The sequence below is a fragment of the Callospermophilus lateralis genome, chromosome 19, assembly GCF_048772815.1.
Source record: "Callospermophilus lateralis isolate mCalLat2 chromosome 19, mCalLat2.hap1, whole genome shotgun sequence".
NCBI classification, from domain to species: domain Eukaryota; kingdom Metazoa; phylum Chordata; class Mammalia; order Rodentia; family Sciuridae; genus Callospermophilus; species Callospermophilus lateralis.
The window spans coordinates 29,314,786-29,330,125 of record NC_135323.1 but is presented as its reverse complement, the minus strand read 5'-3'; the positions used below and the strand labels follow the sequence as shown (position 1 = coordinate 29,330,125).

At 56.5% G+C, this 15,340-nt stretch overlaps 2 protein-coding genes across 2 annotated transcripts; one reads left to right on the top strand and one right to left on the bottom strand.

Moving 5' to 3' along the window:
- Positions 1-529: 529 nt before the first annotated feature.
- Positions 530-6,223, top strand: Ap1s1 (adaptor related protein complex 1 subunit sigma 1). The gene is made up of 5 exons (XM_077106030.1): positions 530-620; positions 2,422-2,600; positions 3,186-3,294; positions 4,190-4,327; positions 5,477-6,223. The coding sequence occupies exons 1-5, from the start codon at positions 618-620 to the stop codon at positions 5,522-5,524; spliced, it is 477 nt and encodes a 158-aa protein (XP_076962145.1). The 5' UTR covers positions 530-617; the 3' UTR covers positions 5,525-6,223.
- Positions 6,224-7,578: 1,355 nt separating this feature from the next.
- On the bottom strand, positions 7,579-9,432 carry Vgf (VGF nerve growth factor inducible). Its single transcript, XM_077105934.1, has one exon. It carries the CDS (start codon positions 9,430-9,432, stop codon positions 7,579-7,581), a length of 1,854 nt encoding a protein of 617 aa, XP_076962049.1.
- Between the last annotated feature and the right edge of the window lie 5,908 nt (positions 9,433-15,340).

Below are 15,340 nucleotides of genomic sequence, written 5' to 3'. Positions count from 1 at the left end.
CCTTACATCCCTTTTATACCAGCCCTTCCCTTTTCTTTTCTCACTCCTCTGGCTTCCTATATATTTATCTTTAATAGACTATTGTTCTAGTAGATTCTCAATACATACTTGAGCTCCATACTTTCCTCATGCCCCTCACTACCCCTTTGTCTTCCTCTTTTCCATATAATTTCTCCTCTCCTCATCTAATTCCCTCTTAACTGCCTGCCTCCCTCCCATTAGCTCTCCCTGCTTCCTCAAAAACCCCAAAGACATCTCTCACCCCTTTTCCCGCCTTTTTCCCCCAAGGCTCCAAAGCTCGAGGACCTCATTGTCCTCTTCCCCCATCCTCCAACCCACCCACAAGATAGCCTTGTTACCATGACGACTGAGCTTCTCAAAGCTGAAGTCAAGGACCTGGTTACCATGGCTTCCGCTTCTCCGCCTCCAGCCCCGCCCGCGCGCCCCGCAGCGTTGGCGCCTGCGCAGTGCGCCGTGAGATGGGTCTCCGCGTTGGGGCGGGACGGGGCGGGGCTTTGGCGGAGAGGGAGGGAGGGAAGGAAGAGAAAGGATAGAAAGGGAGTGGAGCTGGCACCTACGGTGGCCGAAGAGGGACGCGCCGAGCCGGAGGCTGCAGGATGGTAGGCTGTGCGAAGAGGGAGGGGAGGGGGGAACCGAGGGGCGTGGGCTGCACCTGCGGGGGTCCTTGGGGGCCGCCCTCGTTGGGAACCGCTCTTTCCTCCCTCTGGTCCTCCGAGGACCCACTTCTCTGAGCGGGTGGGCGACCCGGCCTGGGGAGGAAGAGCTGGAAATGGCACTCGGGAGAGGGGCGGGGAGGGGGCGCGTTTGTGCGACGAGAGGGGACAATCTAGGGGCGGCGGCACCGTCCCAAGCCGGCAGAAGCTCTCAGGGCTCGGAGTTCGGTCCAGGGAGCCCCGATCCCGGCCGCAGGGAAGCACCCGAAGGCGAGGGGCGAGGGGTCTGTTCGCGGAGGGAGCGAGCGGGGGTCGCGGGTCACCTGAACGCTCTCCCCCTGAGGCCCAGACAGGATGGGACCCGCGGGAAAGCGGGCTGTGGGAGGGCGTTGTTTCCGGGTCCCGGCGTGTACGTCCCGCCTCGGTTCCCGGCCATGCGCGCCCAGGCTGGGCTGGGGTGGGGAGGCGAGTGGGCTGGAGGGTTGGCGCTGGGGACCCAGGTTTGGGGATCCCCGGCTCCAGTGCCTCTGGTTCTCCGCCCCCCATTCTGTTCTCTTTCCGGAACCCAGGCCTTCCGTCTTCCTGCTGGCTCCCCACCCCCTGTTTTGGCTGCACGGGAGCTTCGTGGGGCCCCTCGGTTCTCCCCCTTCCCCATCCCACCCCCCCCCCCCAAAAAAAAAACACAGTTATCCAAATCCTGATTTTTTAACCTACTAAACTAGTACTGTTGTACACACCCGGGGATTCCAGCTCTGCTCATGTCCACGGAGAAGGTAGTTGCTGGGAGCAAATGAGTCCAGGAAGGGACACCTGAAATTGGGAAGCTGGGGTGCACGAGGTATTGAGGGCTCTGCACTCCATCCCACTTCACCCAGCTTGCTCTTTGTTCCACAGACATTCCCTAAGGAAGCCATCCTGTATGACCCTGTCCTAAGCAAGGGACTGAAAGGGAGATTGGTCATCTGATGTCTGGGGAAGTGTGGGTCTTAGTGGGAGACACCCTAAAAGGAAGAGAAGAGCTAGGGATCAGATGATTGGAGGATGGAGTTTGATCATCCTGACACCAAGTCCAGTGTTGGACACATGTATACATCCGGAGAAGGATACCCCTGAGCATACGAGTGTCCATGGAAGACACTTAGGGACATCAACAAGGGCTTATGAACAGGATGGGGTGGAAAACTGAGGTAGCTTGAGACAAGTACCCCACTTCAGCATGGTGGATACAGGAGGATGGAAGGGAACTGATATCTCTTTGCATTAACTATGTACCGCTTGTCACTGTGTTAGGCATTTTACTTCCTTTAGAAAGCAGGGTTAGGAAACGGACTTCAGGGAATAAAAATAATACCTAACATATTATAATGCCTCCTATGAGCTAGGCACTGTTACATATATCAACTCATTTAATCCTTCTAACAGCTCTGAAAGGGAAGTTGTTTGATCATCTTCATCTTACAAACAGGGAAACTGAGATCCAGAGACATAAATCAAGTTACTGAAGGCCATAGACTAGAATCAGAACTTGAACCCAAATGACAGACACACCAAAGCAATAGCTTCTGCCAGAAGGAAAGTCACCTGCTGGTGGGAACACCTAGAGTTGACAACCAGCAGATAGATTTTTTTAAGAAAGTAGCAGGCAGCCGTAATTAGAGAAGCGAGGGGCTGAATTTGGGCCTGTGTGTATGGAGGAAAGAGGTTCAGAACAAAATCTCGGACCCTCCGCTCTGTCCATGTCCTTCAGATGCGATTCATGCTGCTGTTCAGCCGTCAGGGAAAGCTGCGGCTGCAAAAATGGTACCTGGCCACGTCAGATAAGGAACGGAAGAAGATGGTTCGGGAGCTTATGCAGGTTGTTCTGGCTCGAAAACCCAAGATGTGCAGCTTCCTGGAGTGGAGGGACCTCAAAGTTGTCTATAAGAGGTGACTCCCCACCTGCTTTCAGACCCGCCTGCATCCTGCTGGATTGAAGTTTGTCAAAGAATTGAAGTGGCAGAGAAATAGGTGCCTCCTAGGTCAGGGAGAACCACGAGCCCAGGACAGCAATGAACACCAGCCTCCTGTACTTTCCAAACTCCCCGTGAAGAAATTCTTGTTCCCTGCTTAGTGTTGCTCAAGCCTGGCACTTGCCACACACATACTTCTGTCCCTATAGGCTCTATCTTGTCCACTGTACGTGTCCCTTACTGTCTCTCACCATTTGGAGGCCTTGCCCCACTTTTCCCAGCATATAGGTGCGCACACCCCCACACACCCTTTCCAGTTCCTTCTCTGAGCAGGTCAGTTAGTTGGCTTGGGCTTTTGCTGAGTCAAAACTGAGCAGATCAGAGGTCAAGAAAGAAAGAGCACGCATCCTTACTTATTTCTGAGAGGCAGTTACTCCGTGTACCCAAGGGCCACTTGCCTGTGTCCAGCTGGGGCGCAGATCTTGGACTGATGGGAGATTTAAGCTCAGAATACCTGGGTTCCAAAGCCAGTTCCAAGCTGTCTCTTGTGTCCCCTCCACAGATATGCCAGCCTCTATTTCTGCTGCGCCATTGAGGGCCAAGACAATGAGCTCATTACGCTGGAGCTGATCCACCGGTATGTGGAGCTCCTGGACAAATACTTCGGCAGCGTAAGTCTCCCCTCTCACCCCGGTTCTATACTCAGAAATCCCCCTTTCTCCTCAACTCCAAGGTCCATCTAAGTCATCTCTACTCTTCCAGTCTCAGGGGAGAGATGCAGTTGGAGCAATGAGAACAGTAATTAATCTCCCTTTTTAAGCTTTAAGCCTATTAGCTGTGCCCCTTAATAAGCCCAGGGCTAAGGTGGGGTGGGGAAGGGACAGAATCTGGCACTTAATCTCCTCAGCTCAGACTTCTTGTGCTAGGACAGAAACAAGTTCACATTTCCTCAGTGGTTCTGACCTTGGCTTTGTATTGGAATCCTGTAGAGAGTTTTAAAAATAGTAATGCCCAGGGCCCCACCCCCAGAGATCCAAGTCACTTATCTGTGGGGGGAGCCTGAGTCTTGTGCCAGACAATTCTGTATCTCACTCCACAAAGCCCTTTGGGGTTCTCTTGTTCGCTCCTCATTCTATCCTATAAAGAGGTGTCGATATCCCCATTTTCAGATGAGAAAACTGAGGCTGAGACACTCCATGATACATACAGCTAGCTGGGTCTTGACAGAGCCCTGCTTGGGACTCAAGTCTTCTACCCCATGGGCCAGTGTCTCTGTCCACTGTGCCACAGAGGGAGGCTCACACAGCCTCTGGTGGGAACAGTGTCACAGATATTAGAGGCAGTGCAACAGGAACCACGGACAAGGATAGACAAAGGCAGTTCGTATTTCCTGGTTGGAGGGCAAGAGTCAAGAAGAAGGGAAGAAGAAGCAAAACCCAAGTCCTGAGGCTCAGGGTGGAAGAACTGAGACCCAGAGCAAGAACCCACCATGAGGGGAGTGGTCATGGGGAAATAGGGACTGGGTGCACCTTGATGGGCCACTCTGCCTTCTCCTCCCCCTCCCAGGTGTGCGAACTGGACATCATCTTCAACTTTGAGAAGGCCTACTTCATCCTGGATGAGTTTTTGATGGGAGGGGACGTCCAGGACACCTCTAAGAAGAGTGTGCTGAAGGCTATTGAGCAGGCAGACCTGCTGCAGGAGGTACGGGCCAGGGACAGTGAGGAGGAGGAAGAGCATCACAGCAGAAGGGACCCTTCCTTCCCTGGACACCCTGCCCGCCACCAAGGGGGCCCCCTTCCCTGTGGTGTCTGGCCTCCATCACGCCCATCTGTCCAGCTTTCCTTCAAGCCCTGACCCCATGCGGGGGGAGGCGGAAGGGCCCATCACACATCTATGCCAATTGTCCCCTCGTTGCAAGCTCTTTCCCCACCTAGTGCTTCTCTTGCTGTCAAGGGTTTCTCAGAATTGGAGAGGGGCACCCAGAGATCAGTCTTCTCTTCCCTGGTTTTTTGAAACACACACATTCAGAAGCCTTTGCTTCTCAGGAGCAGACGCCCATGGGGATTGGGGCTGGGGTGGAGGGTGCCTGGATGTTGGTTCCCTGCTATCCAGCACCCCCGCCCTCACCCCATTGCTGCCTGCCCCCTCTCTGCTGTGCCACTGCTGAGCTTTGGTGCAGGGAGATGAGTCACCGGAATCTGCAGTGACGAGCAAGCCGACCTGAGCTGGCTCTGAGGAGGGGGAGAAAAGGGGCAGAGGGGGGTTCATCCCTACACAAGGAAAAAGGGTAAAACTGAGCTCACCACGTCATGGTCCAGTGTGTGTCTGTGTGTGTCTGTGTCTCTCTCACACACACACCATACACACAGGCCCTGGTGCACCCCTACCCTGATTACTAGTGCTCTGCTGAGACCCTAGTGACTCATCTCTCTGCAGTCTAGTTTACCTTCCCTCAGGGACTTGGTGACAACCTTTTACTACCTCCCCCAACCCCCCAAAATAGGACCCTACTCTCTATACCCAGCCCCAGGAAAGCACGTTTCCAGCTCTGGTCCCTGGTTCCCTGAAGCCAAGCTTCCTGCTCACCCAGCTCCTGGCTGTGGGTTTTCTGGGTGGTGATGGGCCCAGCCTGGTCCCCTCCATGCCACTGTGGGTGCTGGGGTGGTGCTGGGAGGCTAGTGAGCACCCTGAGTGCTCACAGCCACCCCAGCCTTGGGCTCATGATGGTTTCTCTCCCCCTCCCCGTGTCTCTCTGTGCTCCCCAACTCTGCCACCTTCCTTGTGGTTGCCGGTTGTCTTACCCACCCTGCTCTCCTGGTGTCTGCGTCACCCTGTCTGTCTCTGCCTCAGGAGGATGAGTCGCCACGCAGTGTGCTGGAGGAGATGGGTCTGGCATAGCCCCTGCCGGCCGGGCCCCGTGGAGCTAGGGGAGCTGGTGGAGAGGCAGGGCATGGTGGCTCTTCTCCCGTGTCCCTCAGAGCCCTTCTCTTGGTGGGACCCAGTTGCCCCTCCTCTGCCGCCTCACCTTCTTTGGAGGGAGCCGTGGGCTCCGGCCCTTCAAACATTCCCTTCCTCCACCCTCCCTTTCCCACTGAAGGCTTTCGGAGCTAGGAGGCAGGAAAATGTGACCAAGATGGGGTGCTATTTGGCTGTTATTCCCTGCCTTTGAAGAACCAATGTCACCCAGAAATCCTCCCCCACTTACCACTGTAAATATATAAATATGTCAGGTTAAAGGGAAAAGGTTTTCAGGGCTCTTCTCTCCCCTCTGCCCCAAAACCTACCTCCACCCTCCCCCTAGCCAGCCAGGGCAGCTTCTCTGCCTGGGAGGGGGCCTTTTCCCTCACCTGCCCCCACTTCCTCCTTGGCTTTAGTGGGGCCCCTGTCCAGCCCAGGGCAGGAACTACTTAGTTAATCTTTTTCTAACCTTGCCACTTTGAGGGAAGGAAGGGCTGGGGGAAGGGCAAGCTTTCTGGGACACTGGCCCTGTGCCTCCTCCATTCTGTTCTGGGTGAGGCAAGAGCTAAGGGGGAGGGGTGGGCAAGTGTCCACCTTTATTTCCTTTCTTCTGAAATAAAAGGAAAAAGTGTTTCTGGACTTGGTTTGCCTGTGCTCTGTGAGGAAAGGCAGGGCTGCTGCATTCATTGGAAGACCAAGAGTACACTACCTGTTAGCCTTTTTCAGAATGGGTGTTGCCAGACTTAAGAAAAAATACAGGATACCCAACTAAGTTCTAATGTCAGACAGTCAGCACATATTTAGAAATGTAACCCACGCAGTCATTGGGGACACAGTTGTTCTAAAAACATGCTCATTGTTTATCTGGAATTGAAATTTAGCTAGGAATTCCATGCTTCATCTGACAGCCTTGCGCAAACAGTTTTGGGTGCTCAGCGCCTGACCACTGTCTCCACTCAGGCAGAAGCAACTCCTAGGGACAAATGTCCACTCAGCTACAATTTTCTTATGAAAGATTTCGTTTTCCCGGTTTAGTTTCATTTGGCAAGGAATCAGGAGTTCAAGGATATCTGTGCTTAGGAAGGATTGAGAAACAGCTAACAGCAGGGTGTCTCTGCGCTGCCAACCCTTTTCCCCCACATTTCCTGTGAAGTAAATAGGACCAGGGAATTCATGGGGCAGTTAAGGGAGAGGTGGGGTACCACCCAGGACCACGGAGAGTTTCCCAGGTACCCACAGTGGCTGCTGTGGTGTCTTGGACTGGAAGCTTGTGGCTTCATACTTGATGACTTTAACCTGCCCTATCCCCAAGCTTGAAGCGGGAAACATTTACCCTCCAAATATGATTTCACCTGTTCTCCCACTCGACCCTCGCTTTGATCTAGGGATAGCAGAAAGTGATGGGTTTCGTAGCCGGCGCTTCCCTCACCGCCCCTTGGGAAGGACCTCACAGGCCCAAGGGGACGGGTGAATAATGGAGAACAAAGTCCTAATAAAATAGTCACTTTTATTTCTTAGCAAAACTATTTCCTCCGTGGGGGGTATTTACAACAGTGAGAGGAAAGGAGAGGTAAATTCAGAGCGATTTGGAGAGAGCGGACAGGCTCTAGGGACGCCCAAAGGGCGAGAGACGGACACGTTTTCACACAATTAATTGGAACTGCTTTTTCCGGTTTCGGACGGGGACGTCCCTAGAGAGACTCGTTAGGGACAGGGCCCCGCCGAGGGGAGGGAACTCGCACAAACCACGCGCCCACCTGGGCGGGCCCCGGGTAACCCGAGAGTTTTGGGAGTTCGGGCTTCGGTCCGGAGGAGAGGTCTGGCAGGTCCCGGAACAGCCCGGAGACACGGCGGCCCGCGGGCGGGGGCGGGGCCAGGAGGCGACCGAGGGGCGGGGCCGGGGCGCATGCAAACACCGAGAGGGCAGAGGAGCGACACGGAGGGGGAGTGGCGGCGCGCGCGGCGGGGACGCGCGGGGGCGGGGCCGGGGCGGGTCACGGGCGCCGGAGCAGCACGTGCTCGATGTAATTCTCCAGCTCCTCCTGCTCCTGCAGCCGGCGCTCCTCTGCCTCCGCCGCCTCCTGCGCGCGCTGCGCCTGGGCCTCCTGGTCTGGATAGTGGCGCGAAGGCGGCAGGGCGTGGTGATAGTGGCGGCGGCGCGAGGCCGCAGGCGGCTGCAGTGTCCGCGGCCGAATGTAGTTGGGAAAAGGGTGGTAGGGCCCAGGGGGAAACACCTCGTCCTCCTCCCGATCCCAGGGCGGGAGCACTTCGTTCCAGTCCGGCAGCTCGTCCCGAGCGGGGGCGGGGGCGGGAGGCGGGGGCTGCGGGGAGCGGACGTGGGTGGGGGCGGGGGCGGGGGCGGCCCGGGGGGGCGGCACTGGCTCTGGAGGGGCGTTCTTCTTCCGCTTCCGCTTCTCCTCCACCTCCTCGATGATGCTGACCACATCGTCGGCTGGCAGGTGGAGTTTAGTGGACAGCTCAATGAGGCTATCGATCGTCTGCGGGTCCATCTCCTCGTCGTCGTCCTCCTCCTCCCCGCCCTCCTCTGCCCCCTCAGCCTCCTTCCGCCGGTGGCCTGGTGTCTCCTCCTGGGAACGCTTGTCCTCTGCTCCGGCTTCCCCGTCCTCCTCCTCGGCAAACAGTAGCGCGTTCTGCCGCGCCCTCTCTGCCTCCTCCGCCTCGGCCTCCGCCTCCGCCGCCTCCTCATCCTCTTCCCCCACCCTCTCCTCCCCACCGCGTCTCTCCTGCTCCGCCTCCTCCCTCTCGCTCTCTCGCTGCTCCTGCGTCTCCTGCAGCCCCCGACCCCCCAGGCCGCGCTGCCGTGCCCCGCCCTGCAGCAAATACTGGAGCAGCAGGTCCGAGGCGAGGTCGGCCAGCCGCTCTTCCTGCGCCGCGGCCTGCCTTGTAGCTTCTGCCTGCCGCCGCCCGGCCTCTACCTGCGCCAGCCCTTGCTGTAGTAGGCGCTCCCCCGCCTCGGAGCCGCCCAAGAGTGAGCTCTCCGGCCGGCGCGCCTTGGGGAAGGGGGCGCCCAGGCCTTGGTACGCCTTGGATAAGGGTGCCAAAGCCTCTCCCAGGTGTGTTTTGGGGGAGGACACTCCTTCCCCGAACTGGTGGGCTTCGGGAAGGGGCCCGTTCTCAGGCATACGCGCCTGGAATTGCGAAGGAGCTGGGGGCGGCAGAGGCGCGCGCTCTGGGACGCGGGCCTGGAATTCTCCCCAGGAAGCGCGCCAGACGCGCTCTGGCCCAGGGCTCTCCAGATTGACTCGGGTCAGCGTGTGCGTGCGGGTTTCGGTCTCTGCTGCCGCCGTCTCTTGCTGGCGCTTGGCACTGCTCGGACTGAAATCTCGAAGTTCTTGGAGCAGTGACGCTAGCGCCTCGAGCTCCTCAGAGGGGTCTCCCGCTTCCAGACCGTTCTCCTGCGTCTGAGGGCGAGGCGGGACCGCGGGTGCCTGGCTCTCTGGGGCCGGTAGGCTGTGGGTCTGGCTGCGCACGGTCTCGGTGAGCAGAGCTTCTGCTGTGTCTTCAGCTGGCCCCTGCTGGGAGCCACCCGACGCCGGGGACGACGCCGGGCGGTCCAGTGCCTGCAGCAGCACCGCGGCCAGCGCCCGGGGATCCACGCCCTGGAAAAGCTCTCCCTCGTCCTGCGGCTCAGAATTTCGAGCGGCTCGGACGTCTGGGGCGCTGTCATCCTTTTGCCCGGGCGTTGCGACCCCAGCTACTGGCTCTTTATGGTCAGAGCTGAGGGGAGGAGGCTGCGCCTCGGGGCGCCCCGGGGGCGCTGCTCCTAACCCCTTGATCAGTAGAAGGAAGCAGAAGAGGGCGGAAGCCGGCAACCTGAGGGATTTCATGACCAAGGGGCTGCCGGAGACTGAAAAATAGAAGAAACCAAATAAAGAGGGGATTTCTGTAAGAATTCCCCGCTCTCTAGTTCTACGTTCCCTTCCCCCACCTTTAAGCAGGAAATCCGGGGCTTCCCTCATTCCCCTAACCTTACCCAGAAGAGGGACGTTAAGAAGCAAAGGAGGAAGATGTGCTGATCTCTGAAGTCGTGAAAATGGGAAAAGGATGCCTGCAACCCTCTCTCCCAGTACTCCTCGCCCCCTTCCCTGAGCCATCTCACTGCCAGCGCCCACGTACTAAGCAGCAAGGATAAGGGGGAAAAATCTCTGCTCCCTCCCCACAGGACTCCCCGGATGGTGCGTGGGCGACTTCAGCAGCAAGAGAAAAGCTGCGACTCCCCCATTTACCAGGGACCCTTACCAAGGGCTCCCCGCTGTGTTTTCTACACCCCCATCCGGGAGGAGAGAGAATCCTCCCTCACACCCACGGTTGCTAAGGGTTTGGGGGGCGGACAGCGGAGTATTTACCAGCCGGTGTCACGATGAGGGAGGTGGAGAGGAGGGTCGGGGCAGGGTAGGGACAAGGGAAGATCGGGACCCGTCCGCCTTGGCTTCGAGTGGTGGCTGGGCTTTGAGCGACGGTCGAGGTCTGACGTCCAGTGGGCTGGGCTCAGCAGGATCGGCACAGCTCCGGACTGCTCGCTCTCTAGGGCTTCAGCACGCTGGACAGCGCCCGCGCCTCCGCCGCCTTATAAAGGGGAGCGCGCGGGGTCACGTGGGTGCGCCCCGCCCCATTGACGTCAATGTTCATTCATGGGGAAGCGGGCGGGCGCCTGGTGGAGGGAGGACGCCCAGCGATTGGAGAGTGCGTGACTCTCCCGGCCTGCGCCTGCGCACTGAGGTCCTCAGCTGGAGGGGCGTGCGCTAGCCAAGCTCCGGGAAATGAATGAATGAATGAATGAATGAATGAATGCTGAGAAGGGCGGGGCAAGGGGCTATGAATGAATGAAGGAGGGACGAGGAGAAAAGGATGAATGAATGAATGGGAGAATGAATGGAAGGGTGGATGCAGAGGCGCTAGAAGGCGGGAGGGTGGGTTACAAAACAGCTTGCAGCTGCCAAGCTTGCGTTGCTGAGCTGAATAGGAAGGGGGCACCCCCAGCGTCTGACTGGGCATCAGTAGGAGATTAATACTGGGGAAGGGGAGAATAAGGATTTGAAAGCTACGAAGGGGTCTGGACTCCCTACCCCTCGACCTCACGGTCCTTGGGGAACACGCCCAAGGACGGCGTGAACCTGAGAAGAGGGGCGGATCTGCTCTCCTGCGGGCGCTGTCCACGGATCTGCGGTGCGGGGTGCTGGCTCAGGTCCCCCGCAGATGGGTGGATCTTGCGGTTTTTGTACACATTGGAAAGGGTCCGAGTCGAGTCAGAAGAGAAAAGGGAAAGACTGAGGATGTGTGCCTCTGAGTCGTGTCTGTTCACGACCGGCTCTTGTCTGGAGAAAAAGGTGTGTCTGTCCTTCTGTCCGGCTGACTACTGTGCTTGTCAAGCCCCCCCCGCCTCCCGCTGTGCCTCTTCTCAGTCCACTTCCCACCCTCCTCCAGCTTCTTTCCCTCCCTCGGCTCCCCCTACCCAAGGACGTTTGGAGGGCGAGACCAGACCAGGTGGGGAGGGGGTTGCGCAGGTAGGGGGGTGACTCAACTCCTTCTCTCTCCACCACTTAAAGGGAAGGTTTGAACGCAATGGGGGTGGGGGGCTGCAACGTCAGAGTTAGACCCTCTCTGCCACCAGACCCTTGAACCGTATCTCCTGCCAGAGGGGTTGGGGCTGGGGGCTTGGATAGTTAGAGGTTCCGGGAGTGGGGGGCGATGACGCACGGATTGCGCAGAGAGAATCCATCAGCAAGCTGGGTCCGGTGAAGGGAGACCAGGCGTGGGCGGGGGTGGGGGGAGGACGGAAATGGGGAGGGGATTGGGGAGAGGGAAAGGTGGCCAGGGGAGCAGCCACTGCAGGAATGAAGGAGAGGGAGGGAGACTGGAGGGGGCTGCGGTGCAGGCAGAGAGGAGCAGTGCGGGGGCGTGGGCAGGGAAAGGGGGGAGTGACAATGACACACACCAGACACACAAGAACTGCGGACACAGGGGTGTTCGTGGGCACACGCAAGGCATCCCGAGACTCTGGAAAACAGGATCCGAGCTGTCTGTGGGGGCTCATAGCCTCTTTCGGAGCAGTCCGAGCCCCCCTCCTCATCTGTTCCTAGTACTGACCTTCATTCTATGTCCCCCCAACACACACATTCGCACACTTGCACACTCACGTGCTTTCCCTCTATAGCCAGCAGAGGCTTCTCGCTTCCATCAGTGGCTCGACTTTCCCAGAAGAGAGCCCATCAGCTCTGCGGGGAAAGAGGTGGGGAGGAGTGGAGAGAGAAAAGAGATGGGGGCAGGGAGAGGGAAAGAAGGAAGGAACCTGGAGCAGGTGGAAGAAGCAGGCTGAAGGAGAAGAGGAAAAAAAACAAAAAACAAACTACTGAGAACCAAGGTGACTGGAGAACCCAAAGGAAGGAAGGAAAAGGGATCAAGAGACCCTCTTGGCAGTGCTTCACATACCCCCTCCCACAACTCTCCAGGGCCTCCCCTGGCCCTCTGGATTCCCCTCAGATCCCTTGCCTTCATCTTCTCAGACTGTTGCATTACAGGCAGTAGTGGGATGGGGAAGGGGGTCACGTCACCTTGAATGAATCAGAGAGATGTGTCAGATATCTGGGAGGGGGGGGCAAGAGGGCTGACTGACGGGAATAAGAATTTAAATGCAAGAAGAGGGGAGACAAACACCTAGACACATTCTGTAAACCCCTGGGTTTGTATATGTGTGTACATGGCACCTATGTGTGTGTGTGTGTGTATGTGTATACATATGTGTCAAGGCTCCTGATATGCCTCTCAGCTTCTTTCTGTATATGTGTACAGAAATTAGAAAGACCCATAGTGGGGAAGAAAAAGAAAGAGCATGAGGAAACAAATTGTGTGTTGCATCAGATTGAGAGTGGATGGTCATGGCACTGTTTTCCATTTAAATAGGGGCTCTTCTCTTCCAAGGCATGTGACTGTTTCTGCCTGTTTCCAGGTATGTGCGTAGGTTCTGATTTCTTTGGGATGTCTGTCCACCCGGGCAACTTTGAATCTTTGCACCCAATTCTGGGTACCTGTTGGTGTCTGAAAGGTATGCCTGGCTTGGTGGTGCCCCAGAATGTGTATATATGTATGTGTGTCTTTGTGCATTTATCTGGGTTCTTTCATGCCTACTGGTATATGCTGGTGATTATGTGGACTTCCATGTGCCTTGTTCTTTCTTGCCCCTCTCCCTATTTTTTTCTAGATCTCTATGCCAAAAAGCTTCAGAATCCAAGTTACTTATCTGTTGTCCCCAAGTTGTGGGTCCTTGTCCCTGGTTTTCAGAGCATTCCCCACTCCTCCATTTTACCCAACCCCACACCCCTCCATGCCTCCACTTACTCCCAGGGCTCTCAACAGGAACTCTCTCAGATATCAGTATCCCAGAGTCTCAGCCATCATGGGGTAAGGTATGGAGGAGACAAGGTGGAAACTCAGGGCACCAAAGGCAATAGGCTTGGTGATTCCATTATCTGAATCTTGATGGTTGGGTCTATGGACTGTGGGTCTGCCTCTCTCCCCCAGGTTTCCTACCTGGCTCACCTTATTCACACATCTTCACCTCCCTGGAATGAGCTCCCTCTAGGAGCTTCTGGAAGAGATATGGATTAGGGACAGGTTCCTGGGATCAGGGAGAGGAGAAGATGGCAGGAAAGAAAGAGAAATGGAGAGAAAGCTAGAAAGGGCAGAGCTGAGATGGGGATGGATGTCTGGTGTTTGCTCTGAGTGGTTTGTATGAATCCATCTCTCTTTATCTTTGTTTCTGATTCTGTCATACTCCCCAGGAGGGTAGAAGGAGAAGATAGGGTTCAGCAAAGTAGTGATCCAAAGCTGAAGGTTTGGAAAACCAGGGGGTTGGGGCAGAGCATTGAGTCTTTTCCCTGAAAAATCTGGGAGAGAAAGAAAGGGCAGGGGCTCAGGGCCCCGCAGTTCATCATCCCCTTCTTCCCCTCCCCCTCCCCCAACCGGTGACTCACCTCTGCAGCCTTTCATTGCGTCAGCCATATGGGGGGACAGGCAGAGAGGGGGCATTTATGAGAGGGCAGGGGTCTCCACTTTGAAGTGAAAGGAGGTGCTGAAGACCCCTGATAATGGCCCCATTTAGAATACATACATTATTGCCCTACTCCCTAGTCACTCCAGGGGTGGGAAGTCCAGGGAAGGGGCTGGGGGCCACTGGAGGGTCTGGAATGATGAGCAATGGGAAGGGGATGATTTTTAATCCCAGGGTCTCATTGCCTCAGACCCCCACCCACTTCTGAATGGGGGAGGGGAGACCCTGCAAACCGGGGGAGGCAACGCCGCAGAGATGAGTCACCAAGAAAAGGAAAAAGAGAAAGAGACAGAGATGGGGAGAGACACAAAGAGAGACAACTCCTAGAGAGAATGAGAAAAGGACACACACACACACACACACACACTAACACACATACACAAACATCACCAAGGTGGCATCCACAAACTAACAAGAGAAAAGAAATTGTGCACGTCCATATTCATGATCCAGCCCCCTCCAAAGTCCACCTGTCACACACACAACACACTGTCATATAGAGTTACACTAAAATTCTGAGACACACCCACTTAACAAACACAATGTCACACCTAGCTTAGCACAGTCACTCAGACTTAATGCTGAGGGTTTGTCCAGAGCAATTGAGAGCCCTCATTCCTCTTACAGAGTGGCAAGAAGGGAATCAAAACCCTCAAGAAATGTGACTTCAAAAATCGAAGACGCATTTTCAGGGACTTACAGTCTGCACCGTACACACGCGACAATATACACAAGTCGCCTGCCTCCCCGTCTACACATACATAGTAACATATCAAGCATTGTCTACATCAAGAAGCCACCTGGGGTACCTGTTTCTGGGGGTACACCAGGTATGTTGTTCCGAATGCATCCACCCAGACACCCCCTGACTTGTATACATAGGTACAGAAACGCAGACACACAAAGACGCCCATGGACACACTCACACGGACGGAAACCACCTTGCGATGCCTCGCCCGCGTCCGCACTCGTCCTGGCGCCCCCGTGTGTTACTTTTCGGGATCGCAGTCTCCGCCGCTCTGGAGCTCCGCTCCCTCCCGGGGGAGTGGGGGCGGTACCCAGGCTCCTTCCACCTCCTCCCCCAACCACGCGTTGCCCACCCAGAAATGGGGAAAGCGAGCACGGCTGGAAAACGAGTCGAGGGATGGGAGTTAGGCGCTTGGATCCTGGTGTTGAGAGAGGCCGTTCCTGGATGCCAAGATGAACTTGGGAGACGATCCCACAGAATTTGGGTAGCAGCCGACTTCCAGGTCTAGGGGAAAGCGAAGCCCCGGCTTAGTCCGGGCGCCGCGTCGCAGCCCGCCTGGGTTCTGAGCAACCGCTTCTTTCCTCCGCTTGGTGGAGGTGGGGGCGCACAATGGCCAGCAGCCCTCCCCAGCTCCCCCCACACACACCAGGAAGTCATTAGCCCCATTGCCACGGGGCTTAGAGATCCTCTCTAATACAGGCTGCTGGGGAAGGGGGGAAGATAATATGTTACATCCCTCCCCACTAAGAAGAAGTGAAACACACACAAGGGGTGGGCAAAAGGTCCATTTTATTGCCATATGGCCGTGGTGGAAATGGCAAGGAAGAGGCAGGAGGCAGCCAAGGCAAAGCAGCGTAGCCACAGAGCTGGAGCTGTGAATAGTGACAGTAGCTGTTCCCTTTGCCCACCTTTTCCCACCCACTGGCGCCCTCCTCTGCCC

What these genes read in the sequence shown, in the direction of transcription:
- Ap1s1 (XM_077106030.1), top strand. An exon ending in CTCAAAGTTGTCTATAAGAG is followed by an intron (nt 2,601 to 3,185) that starts GTGACTCCCCAC and finishes TCCCCTCCACAG; the next exon opens with ATATGCCAGCCTCTATTTCT. An exon ending in TGGACAAATACTTCGGCAGC is followed by an intron (nt 3,295 to 4,189) that starts GTAAGTCTCCCC and finishes TCCCCCTCCCAG; the next exon opens with GTGTGCGAACTGGACATCAT.
- Vgf (XM_077105934.1), bottom strand. Translation starts at nt 9,432, where the DNA reads ATGAAATCCCTCAGGTTGCCGGCTTCCGCCCTCTTCTGCTTCCTTCTA.